A 20,952-nucleotide genomic window follows, 5' to 3' on the forward strand; every position below is an offset into this window, starting at 1 on the left:
AAGTCTTACATGAGTTGAGCCGAGCCGGCTCACGAGTAGCTGGGCTTGGCTAATAGTCCCTCTTTTCATTTCCAACAATTGTTGCATCTCAACATTGTATGAAACCTTCATTTTATCTTAGCCATCTTAATTTTCTCTTTCCTCTCCATATGCGATTGGCAGTGAGGGGCAACCAATGGATTCATTATCATTCTGGCTCTCTCTATTACAACATAACTTATGCGCCACTAAGGCGATGAGCCAAGTCGGCAATGCCGCACTCGACCAAATATCACTTTATTCCGTGTACACTTCTCTGTTATGGCAGATAATGAGTTGAAGTGGCAATCCGCACACTTTCCTGTCAATGTTTTTCTATCGATATTGGAAGATAAACGTTGGTACTGATTAGACGATTGATAGAGTTAATGTAGATATAGAGGGTTTGCTTTTCTAATAACACATGGCACTCTCTTAGTGTTTGGAAGATTTTACCCACAACAAATCAAATTTAGAAATCCAAAAAAGCCTTGCCTTGAATACGAAAGCTTTGACCTAAACAAAATGGTTAGTTAGCCTGGTCGAATATCCACCCTATTCATAACATTTACAAGGGTGTAAGAGAACTTTTTAGTTAATGGAACTCTAACGAAAGTTAATGGATTGGGGTGTTTGTGTTAACATAATTATCTTTTCTACGGACTTGTGAAATGTTAAAACCTTAGGGAAGGTTTGCGTAATTAACTTTAAAAAAATAGTTAAAAATATTATTAATATTAAATACAAATTTAGCACCTTTTTGACTCTTGGATCATTCTAAATGAATAATCATAAATTTTTATTAGTAATATATATATCAAGGAATTTTAAAGGCTTATGGAGATAAAAAATATGACGGTTGAACAAATAATGAAAGTAAATTGGGAAGTGATTAATGAGTGGTATGCTTAATGTTGAAGTTAATGTTAATTGGATAGTAATTATCAAGAATTAATTGGAGCCGAGGGTTGATAAGACTGATTTGAATTAATTTGTCACCTTTTAGAGATAGTGGTTGACAGCGTATTCTTTTTTATCTATCACAATTTAACATCATTAATTTTAGTCCACAAACCCCTTGTTTAAGTCGTTTGTCAAAATGAGTGGGGCCAAATGTCCTTAAGTCGTTTATCAAAATGAGGGGGGCAAATGTCTTTTGCTAATTTGCCAATTGAAAGCCAATATCTTTATTAGATTGTTGCATAGTAATCTTTTGTCTTGTAAATCCTTATTTGCCCCTTTAGACCATATTCAACCCATTACACCCATCTGGTATGATTTTTAGTACGAAACACTATTGCATTTCCAATCTATTATACTAAATATTACATCAATTTTTTTTTAAAATATTCTCTTTTTTTTAGTATAATAATCAATAATTAATCTATTTCACTAATTATTTATATATATATATATATTAATTAAATATTGAGAATTAGATTTTTATTAAATAATAATTACTTTGAAAATTATACAAATTTAATAAAATTAAGTATTTATTTAATCAAATAAATATTACATTTAATATAGAAAAACATTACATCTAATATAAAATGATACCAATAAAAAATAAAAATAATGAGTGAATAATTTTGCAAACCATGATTGGAGAACTCCAAACGCACGTTCTACATCTTTTCTACATCCTTCTTGTTTCATTGCAAATGATTTTTTTTTTTTTTTTTGAACCACATGGATCGTGAATAGTTTGTACGAGAGTAGACCATTTTGGATATATACCATCAGCTAAATAATAACTCATATTATACTATTTTCCTTGAATAATATAATGAGCGGGAGGAGCACCTTAAGTTATTGTAGTTTAATATTTGCATTGAATAAAGTTTTATTTTTAATTTTTTATCATTTTTTGAATTATATAATTGTTATGAATTTATTATTATAAATAATAATCAAATTAACTTAAATACAAATAAAAAAATAAAAAAATATTTTTTATACTATCTGAATAGTGTCACGCCAAATTGGTGTGCATAAACAGTGCTACACCAAATTTGGCGTGGCACTATACATTGACACCAAATTGGTACAATGTTTGGTGCTACCTTGAAGGCTTTTTTCACGCCATTTTGATATTTTTACACCAAAATAATGTTGGGTTGGAGATGCCCTTACTCATGTATTTTTATAAGTTCTTCTTAAAATAAGGATGTTATCAATCAAGATAAAAAAATTCCAGACTTTATTAATGGGAGGATAAAAGCTACAAATTATTCAATTAAAGAACATTTAACGATTATTTGCTGTTTAACTTTAATGAAAAATGACAAAGTGACAAGGGTCTATTTATTTTATTATTTTGGATAGGATTTTGAGAATAATATTGGGTAATTGAATAGGAGAGTATTATGAGGTAAATTTTAAAAATTTACAAAAAAAACCCTAGGTTTGCTAATTTAACTAAACACCCCAATATATAAAAATTTTGTAAAATGAAAAAAACACCCCCACCCACCCACAGTGTCAGATTCCGGCCATCACTGTTAGAATTTGGCTGGAAAATGGAGTTACGATGCAGACCAGTCGGATCTGGCAGATAAGGCGTCGATATGGCCTTTTCCACCTAGATCTACGGCCAGATCTGGTCATCGATGATCGGAAAAGTCTAGATCTGGCTGTTAGCAATGACCAAAGATATGACCGTCGTTGTTGGTCAACGGCCAGATCTAGCTTTTTCCGACCAGATCTACTGTGGATCTGGCCAGAAAAGGCCAGATCGGTGAATTACCGGCTAGTTTCGGTCGTTTGTAGGCTGTTGTGACAGATTCCGACTACCACCAACGGTGATTGCCGGAATCTAGTAAGTATGGGTGGGTGGGGGTGTTTTTGTTAATTTTTAAACTTTTTTGAGGGTATTTAGTGAAATTAGTAAACTTAAAGGGTCTAAAAATAATTAAAAAATATACAAATATTTCTCAAATAACAAAACAAATGGGTGCGTTTGGTTTATTATTTTAGATAGGATTTTGAGAATAATATTGGGTAGTTGGATAGGGGAGTATTACGAGGTAAAATTTAAAAATTTATGAAAAAGCCCCTAGGTTGGCTAATTTATTAAACACCCTAATGTATAAAATGACAAAAACACCCCCACCACCTGCAGTGCTAGATTCCGGCCACCACCGCTGGAATCTGGCCAGAAAATCGCGTTACGACACAGACCGGTCGGATCTGTGTCGTAATGCGTCGTTATGGCCTTTTCCTGCCAGATCCACCACGGATCTAGCCGAAAAAGGCCAGATCCACGGTCTGCCGTGGCCGCGACGGCCAGAAAAGGCCAAAACGAAGGCCATATTTGACCGTCGTTATGGCCAGATCTGGCATTTTGTGGCCAGATCCGTGGTGGATCCGGCCAGAAAAGGCCATGTCGGTGAACTTTCGGTCATTTATGGTTGGAGGCCGTTGTATAGATTCCGACTATCACTGACGATGGTTGCTGGAATCTGGCAAGTATGGGTTACGAGAGTGTTTTTTGCTAATTTTTAAACTTTTTTAGGATGTATTTAATGAAATTAATAACCTTATGGGGTTTAAAAGTAATTAAAAAATAGAATAATATTTCTAGAATAATGTGCTAAATATTATTTGGAGAATAGGATTAGGATTATGAGTGAAAATAATAAGTCAAATATGCCCAATAATATTTCAGGAATAGGATTAAAAATATGGTTTGAAATAATGTGCCAAACGGAGCCATTAATTATTATTATTTTATTTTATACCCAAATTGGCTCTAATAATTAAATAAACCCAGCGAACATTACTAACCCAACTTATTACAAGATGCCTGTGCAACGTCGGCATTGTCTGTTCTTCTCCATTGAGTTGAGCCCCGTGTTTTCTTAACTCATCAAAAGAAAAACAAAATTGAAGGATGGATTTGAACTCAGTAGCCGATAAACCTCACGCTATTTGCATACCATATCCAGCTCAAGGTCACATTAACCCAATGTTCAAACTAGCTAAACTCCTTCACTTGAAAGGCTTTCACATAACCTTTGTCAACACTGAATACAATCATAGACGTTTACTCAAGTCAAGAGGCCCCAACCATCTTGAAGGTCTGCTTGACTTTCGCTTTGAAACCATCCCGGACGGTCTCCCTTTTTATGACGCCGATGTTACCCAAGACACTCCTTCTCTTTGTGACTCCACCTCCAAGTATTGCTTTGCCCCTTTTTGCAATCTTATTCGTAAACTCAATGATACTTCATCTTCCAAAGTCCCGCCCGTCACTTGTATTGTCTCAGATGGTTCCATGTCCTTCACTGTCGATGCTGCTGAAGAGTTCGGAATCCCTGATGTACTTTTCTGGACACCGAGCGCCTCTGGCCTTCTATGCTACACGCAGTTCCATCTTCTTGTTGAAAGAGGTTTAACACCGCTTAAAGGTATGATACTAGATGATGAACAACCAAAGTCTCAGCTTTTTTATTTCTCATTGATAGATTCTCGGTTTAATATCTTGATAGTGAACTTTTGTTTGTTTGGCTTCCTAAACAGATGTTAGCTACCTCACTAACGAGTATCTGGAAACTACTGTAGACTGGATTCCGGGGATGAAAAGTATTCGTTTAAGGGATTTTCCGGCTTTCATTAGAACTACAGATGCAAATGACATCATGGTCAATTACATCATCAGGGAAGTTCAGAAAGCTTCCAAGGCTTCTGCCATCGTTTTGAACACGTTTGACTCCTTGGAACAAGCTGTTTTAGATGCCCTCTCAGTCCTGCTGCCTCCTGTTTACACCATTGGTCCCCTTCCGCTGCTTACCCGTCAGATTGGGGATGGAAACTTAAATTTCGATCTGAGTTTGTGGAAAGAACAGTTTGACACAATAGAATGGCTCGATTCGAAGGAACCCGGCACTGTGGTGTATGTAAATTTCGGAAGTATCACTGTAATGACTCCGGAACAACTCACTGAGTTTGCTTGGGGACTAGCTAATAGCAGAATGCAATTTCTGTGGATAATTAGGCCCGATCTTGTTGCTGGTGACTCAGCAATTCTTGCACCAGAGTTTCTCACTGAAACCAAGGACAGAGGCATGTTAGCTAGCTGGTGTCCGCAAGAGAAAGTGCTAAACCACCCATCAGTAGGAGGATTTTTAAGTCACATGGGATGGAATTCAACAATTGAAAGTATATGCAATGGAATACCAATGGTTTGTTGGCCATTTTTTGCTGAACAGCAGACCAACTGTATGTATGCTTGTAATGAATGGGGCATTGGATTGGAGATTGATAATAATGTAAAGAGAGATGAAGTAGAAAAGCTTGTGCGTGAGTTGATGCATGGAGAGAAGGGTAAAGAAATGAAAAAGCGAGCTGTAGAGTGGCAATTGAAGGCAGAAAAGGCTAGTGCACCTGCTGGTTCTTCATACCAAAACCTCGAGAAACTTATTGCACAAGTGCTATTAGAAAAGCATATAAATTGAGGGAGTTGTTGCTGCGTCTGCGTCAATGCATATATATATACACTAATTTTGCTAGTCTTTCTTTGGGGTTGAAAGTTTGTCGCATGCATTTCCCACATGTTCAATTTTTCAAGTGTTTGGTATTATCTTTGTGTACATATTGCCTTGCTTTAATCAATCTTCTGTGTTATGTTTCAAATATATGAAATATGATAATCACTAAACATTACTCATATGATGTTAAGAAAAAATTATAACTTTCAAAAGCAAAGAGGTGGTTAAGTTGGTATGTTGAATACTTTCTAAAATTTTTGACGCATGTCAGAATTAAGTATGAGGTGCTAAAGTTGTTGATTGCTGTGAGGTTCATGAGTAAGCAATTTTATCATGTGATGTGATACAGCGGGAGATGAGAATATTATTAAAGCAAGAAATTGGAAGGATGGTAATCCTTTTCACTGATCAGCCAAGTTTATTTGCTTCAAATATCCAGGTAAGGCTGTTATTAGAATTTCTACAGACTTCTTCAAATGTGCTGTAAACAAGTCCTGAAAACGGAAAAAAAGAAATGAGTGCTATTTTAAATAAAAACTGCATCTTCTGTCATATTTATCATTTACTTATATGCTTGGATTCTTGTTAGATGGAATGAATCGCCTGTGCTGTCTAGTGCGCAAGTATATTGAGTTTATTATCATGCAAATTTATCTGCAGTGGTGAACTATGATTTTGATTTCCATGTAAGGAATTGTGACTTTTAAGCACTTGGCCTATCCATATGATATCCAAATCTTTGAATGTGCGCAGGTTAATTGAGTTTATTATTATACAAATTGCCTTTGCTGGCAATTTTGGGTTAATTGATGCCACATGTGTCAAATGGACAGAGAACTGTTGATTGTTTATTTCTGCAGTCTAGGTGCCTAGTGGGGTGTCGGTGATGCTTCTTCATCCTTTTTAGATTGGGAGGGCTGTTTAAGAGAACAATAATGCTACAAAGACCGGGACTTCACACCAAATTTTTACACTGAATTACGTGTCCTGTGACTCACACCAATCACGTTACACTGTTCACAAATATTTTGCTAGTAAACGGTCGTTCATCAACTATGGACGGCCGTTCACTTACGATAAACTCTCATCCATATTATATGGACGGGGGTCCATTTACTATAGACGGGAGTCGATATTTAAAGAACGCCCGTTTATCAGTAAATGAAAAAAAAATATAAAGAAAAATAATGGACGGCCGTTCATAGGTTATGGACGACCATCCTTAAATAAATGATGGATGTCCACATATAATAGACGTCCGTCCAATCTTTAAATAATAAAATTTTTATAAACAAAATTAATTGACGGGCGTTCATATGTTAATGGACGCCCGTCCATTATTAATGTATTTTGGTGTTTTTTTTGCTTTCTTTGCTTTAAGGCTTCTGTCAAGTTCTGATAAGGAAGATGAGAAATGGTCTGAGTTGCATGATAAAATGCTTCAAGGAAGTGCTCAACTGTTGGGTTTGCTTGTGTAGAGAGTCCAGAGAGAGGGGGTTGTTGGGGACAAATGTGAGGTTCTGCATAAGCTTGAGACGATTGAGAAAGAGATTGTAGAGTTGAGGAAGTTGAGAAGCGAAGACGCCAAAGCTAATGGGAAGGTTGTTAGCATCTTTGCAACGCAAGAGCAGACGTGGTTTAATGAGAGGAAGAAGCTCCAGCAACATATTGGAGCTCTTATTAATGAATTGAGGGTGTTTGAGAAAAAGAAAGATGAAACTGTTTCAGATTTTGAATGAAAGATTGAAGGAAACTGAGATTTTGGTGGCGTCGAAGGATAAGTTATTGGAGGAAGAGGAACAGAAAAGGAAGGGGTTGAAGAGAAGCTAACAAAAGCGGAAAGTATTGCAGAAGAATTGAGAGAAGCTACAAAGCAAGAAGCGCAACTGATTGGAAAATATGAAGAAATGGAAAAGGCTCAAAGAGAATGGGAAGAGAGGTTTAGAGAAAATAACAACAGTACACGGGTATGCTTTTTTAGAACCTATGTGATTTTTAGCCAGTTAAATGCTCTCTCTTTAACTGATAGCAAACAACCGTTTGCTATGTATTAAAACTTAAAAAAGAAGGAAAGAAGAAGATGTGCTTTTTGGACGGCTGTCCATATTAATTGGACGCCAATCCATAGAATTTGGATGGGAGTCCATTGTTTTTTATTATTATTTTTTATATACTTTTTATGGACCCTCGTCCATTCCACTATGAATGGCCATTCAGGAAGTATGGACGGTCATCCGAAACCGTTGGACGGCCGTCCATTTACGATAGTTTTCTATGGTCCAACATGGCAACGTCCACGTATTTCGGTGCAATTGTTTGGTACCAAACTTTCGGTGGATATAGCATTTTAGAAAAATTTAATAACAGGCAAAAAGGAACCAGCCCAGAAGACTCCATCAATAAAAAATGCTATATTCACTGAAAGTTTGGTACTGAACATTTGCACCGAAGTACGTGGACGTCGTCACGTTGGACCATAGAACACTAACGTAAATAGACGGTCGTCCAACGGTTTCGGATGGCCTTCCATACTTCCTGAAAGGCCGTTCATAGTGGAATAGATGAGGGTCCATAAAAAGTATTTAAAAAAAATAAAAACAATGGACTCCCGTCCAAATTCTATGGACTGGCGTCCAGTTAATATGGACAGTCGTCCAAAAAGCACATCTTATTCTTTCTTTCTTTTTTAAGTTTTAACACACAGCAAACAGTTGTTTGCTATCAGTTAAAGAGAGAGCATTTAACTGGCTAAAAATCACATAGGTTCTAAAAAAGCATACCGGTGTACTGTTGTTATTTTCTCTAAACCTCTCTTCCCATTCTCTTTGAGCCTTTTCCATTTCTTCATATTTTCCAATCAATTGTGCTTCTTGCTTTGCAGCTTCTCTCAATTCTTCTGCAATACTTTACGCTTTTGTTAGCTTCTCTTCAACCTCCTTCCTTTTCTGTTCCTCTTCCTCCAATAACTTATCCTTTGATGCCACCAAAATCTCAGTTTCCTTTAATCTTGCATTCAAACTCCGAAACAACTTCATCTTTCTTTTTCTCATACACCCTCGATTCATTAATAAGAGCTTCAATATGCTGCTGGAGCTTCTTCCTCTCATTAAACCATGTCTGCTCTTGCATTGCAAAGATGCTAACAACCTTCTCATTAGCTTTGGCGTCTTCGCTTCTCAACTTCCTCAACTCTGCAATCTCTTTCTCAACCGTCTCAAGCTTATGCAGAACTTCACATTTATCTCCAACAGCCCCCTCTTTCTGGACTCTCCACACAAGCAAACCCAACAGTTGAGCACTTCCTTGAAGCATTTTATCATGCAACTCAGACCATTTCTCATCTTCCTTATCGGAACTTTATAGAAGCCTTAAAGCAAAAAAAGCAAAAGAAACACCAAAATACATTAATAATGGACGGGCATCTATTAACTTATGAACGTCCATCCATTATTTTTGTTTATATTGTTTTTTCCATTTACTGACGAACGGGCATCCTTTAAATATGGACTCTCGTCCATAGTAAATGGACCCACATCCATATAATATGAATGGGAGTCTATCGTAAGTAAACCACCGTCCATAGTTGATGAACGGCTGTTCACTAGCAAAATATTTGTGAACGATGCAACGTGGCTGGTGTGAGTCACATGACACATAATTCGGTGTAATAATTTGGTATGGAGTCCCGATGTCTGTAGCTATTGATGCGTGGTTTTTACACCAACTAAACGCACGTGTGAAATGCCGTATGGGCCTAGAAGACATACGTGAATCGTAATGGATAAAAGATATAGTAAATGCAATGGGGACAGTTTTAAAGTGGTTCGGATGCTAAGGTAGCAAGTCCTACGTCCACTGATGTTTATATAGAGGATAAAGGTCAGGTCGCTGTTAGCTGATTGACTTTACAATAATGTTACAAGGTATCAAATGCTGAGAATTCTAAGAAAGAGAAAGTAATTAATCGAGCATAAAATGTGCCAATCCCCTTAATGAGAGATGAGTTCCAAATTTATAGTGAGACACCATGAGGCAATGATCACTAAATCTGTAGGCTGGTGGGATTATCCGTGCAAATCCTTCTTTATGTCACATTGCCGACCTTCCAGAGTGATTTGCGCGATTTAGAGCAGGGATTGGACACGTGGGAGCACCACAACCTCTTGACTAGCCTGACATGCACCCACTATCCTGACGGACGCAGATGATGGTTGTTCCAATGATCTGACTTTTGTGGGCTAAGTGGTCTTGACGTCAACCCTTGTATTTTTTAGGCATAACAGAAGTCCCCTAGTTTTTAAGGTTTGAGGATTGAACCTTGAAAACTACAGGTCATGCCACAGTGGAATGATTTTTGGAAACTTAGTCTGTTTGAAAGTAGGTCGGGGTGGCATTTTTGTGAGCGTGACCTCACATGCTTAAGGACGAGCGACCTGATTTCGTCTGATGTCACCTGTTTGTTCTGGTGATAGGGAGGCATTTAATGAAGCAATCCCTGCGCTGACAGATGTGTCCCTTGCGTGGTAAATGCCAGCCAATCACATTTAATGCCTTGCACGCTGAAACAATGCGCTTTACCAGAACATTAAATGCATTATACGTTGGGACGGCGCACCTTATCAGAGCATTAAATGAAGGTTTGAGACGCAATTAATGCTCTGAGAGAACGATGGCCATCGTTTGAGCTTTTCAACTGGAAAGATGAAAGTTCGACTTTATCCAATCATTTCGTTCACCCTTCCTCGCTGATGAGTGACACGTGGCCAAGATCAACGGTGAGAAGTCTTTGCCACCCAAACGTCGTTTCGATTCCGGGAAATCCAAACGCTGATTCACGTGCTATAAAAACCTCAAATCGTTCTCAGGCAATGTCACCAAAGCCTTTTTCATGGAGAACAAATGATTTTCACAGGCCAGGAACCTTTGTCTTCCAAACCTGCATTTTTCTAGCATTTGAAGCAGAAGCAGGTTGCGGAGGTCGAGGAGAGGGCTGCCGAATGGGCGATCGAGTCTATCTATGCCCTGCACCGAGGAATCCGCAACTTGACCTGTCTGACCTCCCAGATGACTAGCGCAAATCACTTATGACAATGGCGCGGGAGGCTAATGAAGCAGCGACCTCCCAAGCAGGTGGTTCGGGACATGCTTCGGGCAAACCTTCAACCGACCAGCCTTAGGACATGGAGGTCACCTCTTTAGGAGTCAATTTGCCTACTGTACTCCTTATTAATAAAATTCATATTTTTACACAATTTCTGTTCGTTTCATTATACGTGAGTACTTTCTTATTGTTTACATTCATTGAGTCAGAGATAACATAACTCATTCGTACGAAAAGGATCATACATAGAGATTGTTACAAACAACCAAGATAAAATTTTACAAAGAAATGACTTACAAAAATCAGAAATTAATTTACAAGGAAGACTGAGTTTAGAGTTACTGATAGTATGGCCGAAGGTACTCAGTATTCCAGGCTCGGGGTACCTTGGAACCGTTTAGTCTTTTGAGATGATAAGTCCCCGGTCTGATTACTTTATCAATGTGGTACTGACCTTCCCAATTCGGCCCTAAAACTCCCGCACTTGGTTCCCTAGTTCCAAGAAGAACTTCCTTTAACACTAGGTCGTCGACCTGGAAGTCTCTTCGCCTAACCTTTGAGTCGAAGAACTTCTTCGTGCATTGCTGATAGGCTGCTATCCTTAGCGAAGCCTTGCTGCGATGTTCTTCAATAAGGTCTAGGCTTGCCCTTATGAGTGCTTCGTTGTCGGTCTCATTGTACAAGTCTCTCCGAAGCAAACTAGTTCCTACCTCAATGGGAATCATTGCTTCGCACCTATACGCCAATGAAAAGGGGGTTTCCGAGGTGGTGGTTCTTGGAGTTGTTTTGTATGCCCATAGGACTTCGGGGAGGTCGTCGGCCCAATTTTCCTTGGCTGCGCCAAGTTTGGCCTTCAAAGTGTGTTTGATGGTTTTGTTGACTGCTTCAACTTGGCCATTTGCTTGCGGTCTTGTGACAGAGGCGAATTTCTTATGGATGCCCAGCTCATCGCAAAATGGTTTGAATTCCTTGTTGTTGAATTGCTTTCCATTATCTGAAATGAAGGTGTGAGGAATTCCAAAGCGGCACACAATGTTTTTGAAAACGAAGTCTTTGAGTTTTCTAGTTGTGATTGTAGCTAGCAGTTCGGCTTCTACCCATTTGGTAAAGTAATCTACTACGACCACGACATATTTGACTCCCCCTTTTCCAACTGGCATGGGACCGATGAGATCAATCCCCCACATAGAAAAGGCTAGGGGCTAGTCATAGTTATCAGTTGATGGGAAGGAGCTCGCAGTATGCTGGCAAACCGCTGACACTTGTCGTACCTCTTTACAAAGTTGTAAGCTTCATCTTAAATTCGGGGCCAGTAGTACCCTTGACGAACAACTTTATTTGCAAGAGATCGTGCGGTGGTGTGATTACCGCATATCTCTTCATGAATTTCCCTCATGATGTAGTCTGCTTCTTCGCTAGTTACACATCGGAGGAGAGGGGCACTAAATCCTCTCCTATACAGCTGATCCCCGATAAGGGTGTAGCGAGCAGATCTTGTTCGCAGGACCCTTGCCTCAATCTTGTCGTCTGGCAAGACCCTATCTCTAAGGTACTGGAAAATGGGAGTCATCCAAGAATCAGAATGTGTCGCATTCACGACCTGTTCAATCAGGCTGATACTTGGGGTTTCGACGAGCTGAACAGGAATGCTATCTGATGCCTCTGAGTCCAACAATGAGGCTATCCTTGCCAGGCGTCCGCCACAGAGTTGCTGTCTCTGGGAATCTGAGTGATTTCAAAATGTTTGAACGGCTCGAGTATGGCCTTAGCTTCTTTCAGATAAAGGACCATGTTTTCTTCCTTGGCTTGATATTCCCCCAAAATTTGGTTGACGACCAGCATGGAGTCACTATAGACACTGATCGCGGTTGCACCCATTTCTTTGGCCAACCGCAACCCAGCGAGCAGAGCTTCATACTCAGCCTCATTGTTTGTTGTTTTAAATCAAAACCGAAGAATGCCATGAACGCGAGCCCCTTCAGGGCTCAGAAGAAGAAGACCTGCACCGGCCCTTTTTCTGTTCGATGACCCGTCGACATAGAGGCTCCAGGTCGACAGGTTCTAAATATTTTCCTGAATGGCTTCGCCAGGCTGTTGCTCACTTGGAAGATAGGAAAATTCGGAGATGAAGTCAACAACTGCCTACCCTTTGATAGTCGATCTTGGCTTGTATTTAAGATCGAACTGACATAATTCCATGGCTCATTTAAGTAGTTTACCGGATGCTTCTGGCTTCTGAAGGACTTGCCTGAGTGGGTAATTAGTCATCACATGGATAGTATGGGCGTGGAAGTAAGGTCGCAGCTTTCTGGAAACGATCAGCAAGGCATATGCTAATTGCTTCATTTTTGGATACCGCATCTCGGCATCTGTCAGACGCTTGCTCGCATAGTACACTGGCCATTGTGCCTTTTCCTCTTCTCTAAATAGAGCTGCACTAACCGCAAACTGAGAGACGGACAGGTATAGGAGCAGGATTTCTTGTGGAAAAGGCTTGGACAGGAGAGGTGGTTTCCCGAGGTGCTCTTTTATGCTTTGGAACGCCTGTTCGCACTTGGGTGTCCATTCGAACTTCTTGTTGGCCTTTAGGACATTGAAGAACAATAAGCAGCGATCTGTTAATCTCGATATAAAGAGACTAAGTACTGCTATTCGCCCATTAAGACACATGACCTGTTTTTTGCTGGTTGGGCTCTCCATATCGAGTAAAGCATGAATCTTCTCGGGGTTTATTTCTATCCCTCATTGGTTAATCATGTACCCCAGGAATTTTCCTGACGATACTCCGAACGAACACTTGAGAGGATTCAGTTTTATTCTATACAGCCAGAGGATGTCAAACATCTTAGTGAGATACGCAATGTGCTCTGAGGCGACCTGGGATTTGACCAGCATGTCATCCACATAGACCTCCATTGTCTTTCCAATCTGATCGGAGAACATTCAGTTAACCAATCGCTGGTAGGTCGCGCTAGCGTTCTTGAGGCCGAAAAGCATAACTTTGTAACAATACAGCCCCCGGTCTGTAATGAAGGACGTATGCTCCTCGTCTAGCCCATACATTGAAATTTGATTGTATCCCGAGTATGCGTCCATGAAACTTAGCAGCTCGTGCCCTGAGGTGGCATCCACGAGCTGGTCAATTCTTGGCAGAGGGAAGCTATCTTTAGGGCAAGCCTTGTTGAGGTCGCTGAAGTCGATGCAGGTTCGTCACTTGCCATTTGACTTCTTTACTAGAACCGGGTTGGCAACCCAGGTCGGGTAGAGTGCCTCTCGGATGAACCCATTTCGGAGGAGGTTGTCCACTTCTAATTTCAAGGCGGCATACCACTCTGGATCCATTGCTCTTCTTTTCTGGTGAACTGGCTTGGATTCGCTGTCGATGTTTAACGCATGGCAAATGATGTCCGGGCTGATCCCGACCATATCTGCATGCGACCAGGCAAACACATCGATATTCTTTATCAGGAAGCTTGTCAGCTCGAACGCGAGCTGGGGGTTGAGACTGCTCCCAATTCTTAACACTCAGCTTTGCTCTTTCAGGTCGATCGATACCTCAGACAAATCCCCAATCGGGCTGCTGGGAAGAATTTCCTGAATCCGAGGATCTATATTATCCTCTTTTGGATCAAGCTGTGGCTTGATCCGGCTGATCGCCATAGCCTGTCGGGGCACACATCGCGAAATGTCCTTTCCTTTACACGCCATCTGCACTGCTTTTATGTAGCAGTCGCGAGATGCGCTTTGTGATCCGTTCACTTCCCCTATCCCCGTTGGGGTGGAGAACTTCATCTTGAGATGGTAAACGGAAGTGACCTCCTTGAAGCTTCTCAATAGAGGTCGCCCCAGGATTCCATTGAAGGCCGATGGGTAATCCACGACCAAGAATTCAGTTAACTTAGTCATCTCGTCATAGTCGCCCAACGTGACTGGGAGCTAGATCGTCCTTTTGGGGATCAGGCGATCCTCTGTAAAGCCATAAAGAGAGATCGAGGCGGGCTTCAGGTCGGCCTCGTCCAAGTTCATTCTTTCGAAAGCAGTCTGGAACAGAATGTTCACAGTGCTTCCGTTGTCCACGAGCATTCTACGGACGTTATAGTGCCCTATGAGGGGTGCGATCACAAGGGCGTCGTCGTGAGGATGATGCAGGTGAGCTGCCTCATTCTTGTAGAAGGTGATCGGCTCCTCCTTTCGAGCCTTTTGTGGTCGCTGCGATGTGTTCATCACCCTGATCGGGTCATGATGAGCTTCACGAAGGTACCTTTCCTGCACACCCCATGTGTTTCCTGTGAGGTGCGGTCCTCCAAAGATTATGTTAACGCTACTATACCCTCTGCGATCACGATGCTTTCTCCTTTGTTCCTCTTGGTTCTTTTCTTTTGCGGGAACAGAGTCATCAATATACTCCTTGAAGTGCCCTTTCTTGATGAGCTCTTCGATGGCTTGTTTTAATGCTCGGCACTCATCGGTATCATGCCCGTTGTCCCGATGGAAGCGACAGTATTTTTTGTTATTTCTAGCTGTTGCAGGAGTTTTCATGGGTTCTGGCTCACCGAGCAGACTGGCCTCCTCAGATTTATCAAGAATGGCCGATACAGACACATTCAGTAGAGTATATTAAATTCTGTCGTGCTCACAATGAGGAACATGAGCATAGGATTTTTTGTGCTCGTAATGAGGTTTCTTTCCTTTTCGCTAATCGTCAGCATCCCCTCTGCGATCAGCTCTTCTACCTTCCCCCTTACCAGAGACACTATTCAATGCACCAGGGTCTTGACGGCGGAGTGCTGCCAAAGAATTTTCTATTCGGTGGTATTTCTCCGCAAGGTTGTAGAATCCTGTGAGGGAGACATCGTCCTCAGCTTGTAATTCTTTCCACAAGTCGGTTTGTGGGCGAACCCCAGCTATGATGAGAGTCCGAACAGACTCCTCGAGAGTATGAGCCACCTTATTGAGCTCTCTGTGGAAACGGTCAATGTAGGACTGGAGGGATTCATCTATTTCTTGCCTTATATTGCTAAGGTAGCTCAAAGGCATTGAAAACTTTTGATTCGCTTGAAAATGCCTTAGGAACGTCATGCTCATCTGAGGCCATGAACTGATCGATCCTACTGGAAGCGACCTAAACCATCTTTTGGCATGGGAGGTCAGCGTCATTGCCAAACAATGACATTTTACCAAATCTGAGACCTGGTGAAGCTCTATCAGGTCGTTAAATTCATACAGATGATCCTACGGATCAGAATTTTCATCAAACGCCCGCATATCGGGCATCCTGAATCCTGGCGGGAGTGGAGCAACTAATACTTTGGGTGAGAAGGGGGACGCAAATGCGACCTATCCCTGCTCATTTTGCTGAGCCCTTAGCCTGTCTAGAGCTCGCTGCAGCTCCTCAATTTGTGGTAATGGAGCCGCTTAGGGGTTACTTTCACCCATGCGAGTTTGATTTTCATGGTTACGATTGAGGAATGTCCAGAGGTCGGGTTCCTCTTCGCCACGGCCGACGGTTCCAGCCACTCTCGACACACGCTGACTAGAGGCTTGTGATGGCGATGAAAGGTATGGGGTATTTTCACGACCTTCGTGGTGGTAAGAACTGCCCCGCGAAGTGTGGCACCCTCCCGCATGGTGACGACCAAGATTGCTTCACTGACGGTGATAAGAATCGCCCCGTCCAGCATTTTTATGGGTGTGCTCTTGCGATATGGCATGGGACAGCTCAAACTGCGTCCTTTCACTGACTCTCAGCGAGACTGGTATTCTGTTTGGGACGTGATCGGTGTTTGCTGGCCCTTTAGAGCCCGTGGGCTTGCTTTTTGCCACCTACTTACCCTTTCGTCTTTGCGTTGCAGTGCTTGCAGCATGGGCTATTTCCCTTTGCCGCGCTTTCACGTGACCTGCAGGCGTTTTTGGCGGTTGCACCGCCGCAGTTGACTTAGATGGCGCGCCTTGGTCCAGACAGTCCAACCTTTGGTTGACCATCTAGAGAGTATTTTCAAACCTCTCTAGATAGCTTCTTATAGCGGGGTCAAGCTGTGAACTCGATGGGATATCTCCCACAGCATTTTGCGGAGCTGAAGGCTTTTTGGAAGAAGTATCCCCCTGAACCTGGGGGAACCCCTCAGCGCCCTGGTTAGTTTGCTCAGGTTCTGGTTGGCAGGCCATTTGTTGTTGTAGAACCGATAAGTTGGAGATTCTCCTGATGAAGGATGAACACTGAATCAGCCCTCCTTCTAGCACCAAACTGTTGATGCGTGGTTTTTACACCAACTAAACGCACGTGTGAAATGTTGTATGGGCCCAGAAGACACACGTGAATCGTAAATGCAATGGGGACAATTTTAAAGTGGTTCGAATGCTAAGGTAGTAAGTCCTACGTCCACTGATATTTATATAAAGGATAAAGGTCAGGTCGCTGTTAGCTGACTGACTTTACAATAATGTTACAAGGTATCAAATACTTAGAATTCTAAGAAAGAGAAAGTAATTAATCGAGCATAAAATGTGCCAATCCCCTTAATGAGAGATGAGTTCCAAATTTATAGTGAGATGCCATGAGGCAATGATCACTAAATCTGTAGGTTGGTGGGATTATTCGTGCAAATCCTTCTTTATGTCACATTGCCCACCTTCTAGAGCGATTTGCACGATTTAGAGCAAGGATTGGACACGTGGGAGCACCACAGCCTCTTGACTAGCCTGACGCGCACCCACTATCCTGACGGATGCAGACGGTGGTTGTTCCAATGATCTGACTTTTGTGGGCTAAGTGGTCCTGATGTCAGCCCTTATATTTTTTAGGCATAACGGTAGCATTATTGTAAATTTTTTGTGAGGGAGGAACTGTAGAGCTTTTGAGGGTATTGAACATATAGGCAAGGGCTGTAAGACCAGAACTATGAGGAATTTATAACCATGGACTAATTCATCTTTCATTTTCTGGCTGGTTGTGAAGTTTTTTGACTCCTTGGGCTTGGTTTTTATATACAGTTCATAGTCACACTCATGTAAGACCAGAACTGTAGAGCTTTTTTTTTTTTTTTTTTTTTTTAATACTTGAAATCCCGATTTTAAATTTTAATTAATTCTATCATTGACATGTATGTATTAATTTAAAGTAAAAATTCATCATTGAGCCTTAGAGGCCAATCAAAATTGCTTAGGATTGGGGCAACAAAGAATAGTAACTTAGGGTGAAGGTTAGCAACTTAAATCTCAACCAAGTGACAGTCACAGACTCGCAGCGTTATGACTTTAATCCTTGAGATTGGATCATATAACAAAAATCTATTGTTAAAGTCCAGTGAGGAGAAGAACTATAATTAAATGATAATCATGCACATATGATTTTAGAGTACTTTACATTGTGTTGTTCTCCATCCAGGAATCCAGTCTACAACACTGTCTAAATAGCCATTTTCCAGACAGGATTCATCTGTAAAACCACAAAATTAATTAATTAGTTCTAAAATTTGATGGTGGGTGGCGCGCAATATTTTACTTTTAATTTAGTAAGTTATGGAATGATTTATAATTATTAATTAAATGTGAGATAAAGAGTTTGCAACCATTTAAAGAGCGACAAATTAATGTATATTTTCATTAATTGATTGCTAATTTTTCCTTGGAATTTGTTTCTAACTGGTCGCTAAATTTTGAACACTAATACTAGTTACATGAAGTAAAACATATATAAAAGGAACTCAAATATATATCGCTTTCGATTTCTGACTTAGTCCATAAATATGATGAATGTAAATGAATAATATAATAGATATGTTTAGTTATCCGAAATTATATAAAAACTAACTTATAAATATTATTGAACCAGAAATTTATTTACAAACTAAATAATCTAACGATTTCAAACTTATTGATGTAACAATCGTTTAGGGGTGCTAATTACTTATTATGCAAAGATTGATGAAGAGAAAAGAGATTATAAGTTGAAAGAGACTAATACTAGATTAGGGAAGGTTTATATTTTAATTAATACACCAAAGTATTATATCCTGTCGCCTCATACATAGTAAAAGTTGCTAACTCACATAAGTTGGTTTACCGACTTTGTTGACTGTCTCAAAGAAAATAGTAGTCAAACAACTTCAGATTTCTAACAAATTATCTTACTGTTAATAATACTTGGAAAAACTAAAAAAGCCGAATAAGTGGATGGGTGGATAAAACCCAAACCGGTTCAACCCATACAAATTTTACCCAATCCATCTCCACCCATTATCAAAAATTTGGGAATCCACTGAATTGGGATGAGATTTGGGAGCCGAATAATTGTGCTTGAGGGTCCAGAAACCATTTCTTTTAAATATTGTGCAGAAGAAGAACCAACCAACCAGAAAATGTAAACAATAGAGAAATTCTTATAAATGAAAGTGCCAGAGACTGGAATCCGTTTCATAGTGGTGGAAATTGCTTTGATACTGTTGATAGATTAGGTTCTTACTGAACACCCTTGAATTTTAGTGAAAGAAAAGGAGAATCACTGGTTTTGGAATGAGACATTTACACCTTTATAATTAATAGACATTTTGTGAAAAGTTAATTCCGACATAAAATCCTGGGTATAATGACTAATGTATCCTTTTTTTTTTTTTTTTCCTCTTATAACAACAAAAAGAAGATGATATCTTATATTTGTCACATAATCAAAATATGAGTAAACGATTATTCCCACCCAAAGTCTCACGAAATGGCAAGTTGCCACCCTTGGCTTCATCAATTCCAGATTTTCACCCTTAAATTAATAAAAAATTGTTTAATGAAACGGTAAAAGTAAAAAGGTAATTTGATCTGCATTAAATTTGAATTGAAAATAAAAATTTCAAAATAACCTCATCTCAAATTTCTCTACACTGTTAAGAAGTGAGACTTTGAGGTTTAAAAGAAATCTCTAACTTCGTCTAACAACACACCGTGTGAAGTGGACAATGCACAATAATAGCTAGTTTTAGTTTGCATATTAGCTGGATAAGTGCTAATCATGTGTTGCAATTTTTTAGGATAGTCGATGTTTATCCTTTTGTTTCTTGCAAGTGTTAGCTAAATAATAGCCAGATTAGGTAACGTAAAGTGTATTATTGTTTTGTTTTCTCCTATATAATGGAGCTCTTTTGTTATGAATAAATATATCAGTTTTTCATCTGTCATTCTCTGAAAAACTTGAACATACACTACTCTGCCTTCGACTCTACCACTGTTGGCTTGTCAGACGTGTGACAACCCTCACTGCTAAAAACAACCCTCACTGCTAAAAACAACCCTCACCCATGCCTCCACCTCTACCACTGTTGGCTTGTCAAACGTGTGAAAAACTTCACCGTCTAAAACAACCCTCGCCCATGCCTCCACCTCTACCATTGTTGGCTTGTTAGACGTGTGACAACCTTCACTGCTAGAAACAATCTGTAGACATAAAAATCTACATGTACGGAAGGGGGGGTCTGATCCCGTGAGGTTGAGGCCACTAGCGATCCGCTGTACCTGCACACATAGAGAAACAAATGCATGAAGCAAACGAAAAACACCGGGGTGGTGTTTGTCGTAGGCACTCCGACGCTTAAGTCAGCAAGGGTGAAAAAGGCTATGTAACGCCCCACTTGAAATACGTAGCCACTGTTTATGGTATGGCCTAAAGGATTCCTGAATTGCCCCTAAATGAGTTTATATATTGTTCATGTTGTTTGGTTAGTCTTTGATTGAGTTTATGTTTTGGGTTTGGTTGAGTGTGTACCCTGGAATTGATCAAGACTTAGCAAATTTTGGAGTTTCAGTCTTCGCCGGGGCGAGGGAGAAGCTTCGCCTCGGCGACGTTGGTTCTGTGTTGACGGTGTTGGTTCTGGAATGTTTCGCTGGGGCGACAGGAAGTTCTTCGCCGCGGCGACGAGACGGCAAAAAAGTTCCTTGAAGTTTCTAGAGAATTCTCCATAGGAGTAAAATGACCATTCTACCCCTAATTAGCAGGAAAAGTGGGGAGTAAAATGCAAGGAAATTTCATGGAGAATAGTGTAAAATGGGGGTGAGTTTGTAAAGAATTAAAGGATAAAGGTGGAAATTTCAAGAAAGAGTAAGGGCAAAATGGGAAAGAGTGGATATTATATGAGTTAATAAGGGTTGAATTCTCTAAACCCATTCATTTCACCCATTTCCACCGCCTCTTCATCTCCCATTTTCTCTCAATTTCTCACTCAATCTTCCAAGGGATTTTTGAGAGGTTTGAGTTGGAATTTGACAAAGGATTGATCCTAAGCAAGAAGAGGTAAGAATCCCTACTCTAGAGATGAGTTTTATTTATGTAAGGGTTAAATTCTTACTAAGTTTATGCTT

At 40.2% G+C, this 20,952-nt stretch overlaps 1 protein-coding gene across 1 annotated transcript; it reads left to right on the forward strand.

The window, feature by feature from the left end:
- The first annotated feature begins 3,830 nt into the window (after positions 1–3,830).
- Positions 3,831–5,495, forward strand: LOC116127022 (7-deoxyloganetin glucosyltransferase-like). The gene is made up of 2 exons (XM_031412688.1): positions 3,831–4,430; positions 4,543–5,495. The coding sequence occupies exons 1-2, from the start codon at positions 3,914–3,916 to the stop codon at positions 5,475–5,477; spliced, it is 1,452 nt and encodes a 483-aa protein (XP_031268548.1). The 5' UTR covers positions 3,831–3,913; the 3' UTR covers positions 5,478–5,495.
- The last annotated feature ends 15,457 nt before the right edge of the window (positions 5,496–20,952 follow it).

The sequence above is a fragment of the Pistacia vera genome, unplaced genomic scaffold, assembly GCF_008641045.1.
Source record: "Pistacia vera cultivar Batoury unplaced genomic scaffold, PisVer_v2 Contig188, whole genome shotgun sequence".
Lineage (NCBI taxonomy): Eukaryota > Viridiplantae > Streptophyta > Magnoliopsida > Sapindales > Anacardiaceae > Pistacia > Pistacia vera.

Coding starts and splice junctions, on each gene's coding strand:
- LOC116127022 (XM_031412688.1), top strand. CDS start 3,914: ATGGATTTGAACTCAGTAGCCGATAAACCTCACGCTATTTGCATACCA. Junction 4,431..4,542: donor AGGTTTAACACCGCTTAAAG/GTATGATACTAG, acceptor CTTCCTAAACAG/ATGTTAGCTACCTCACTAAC.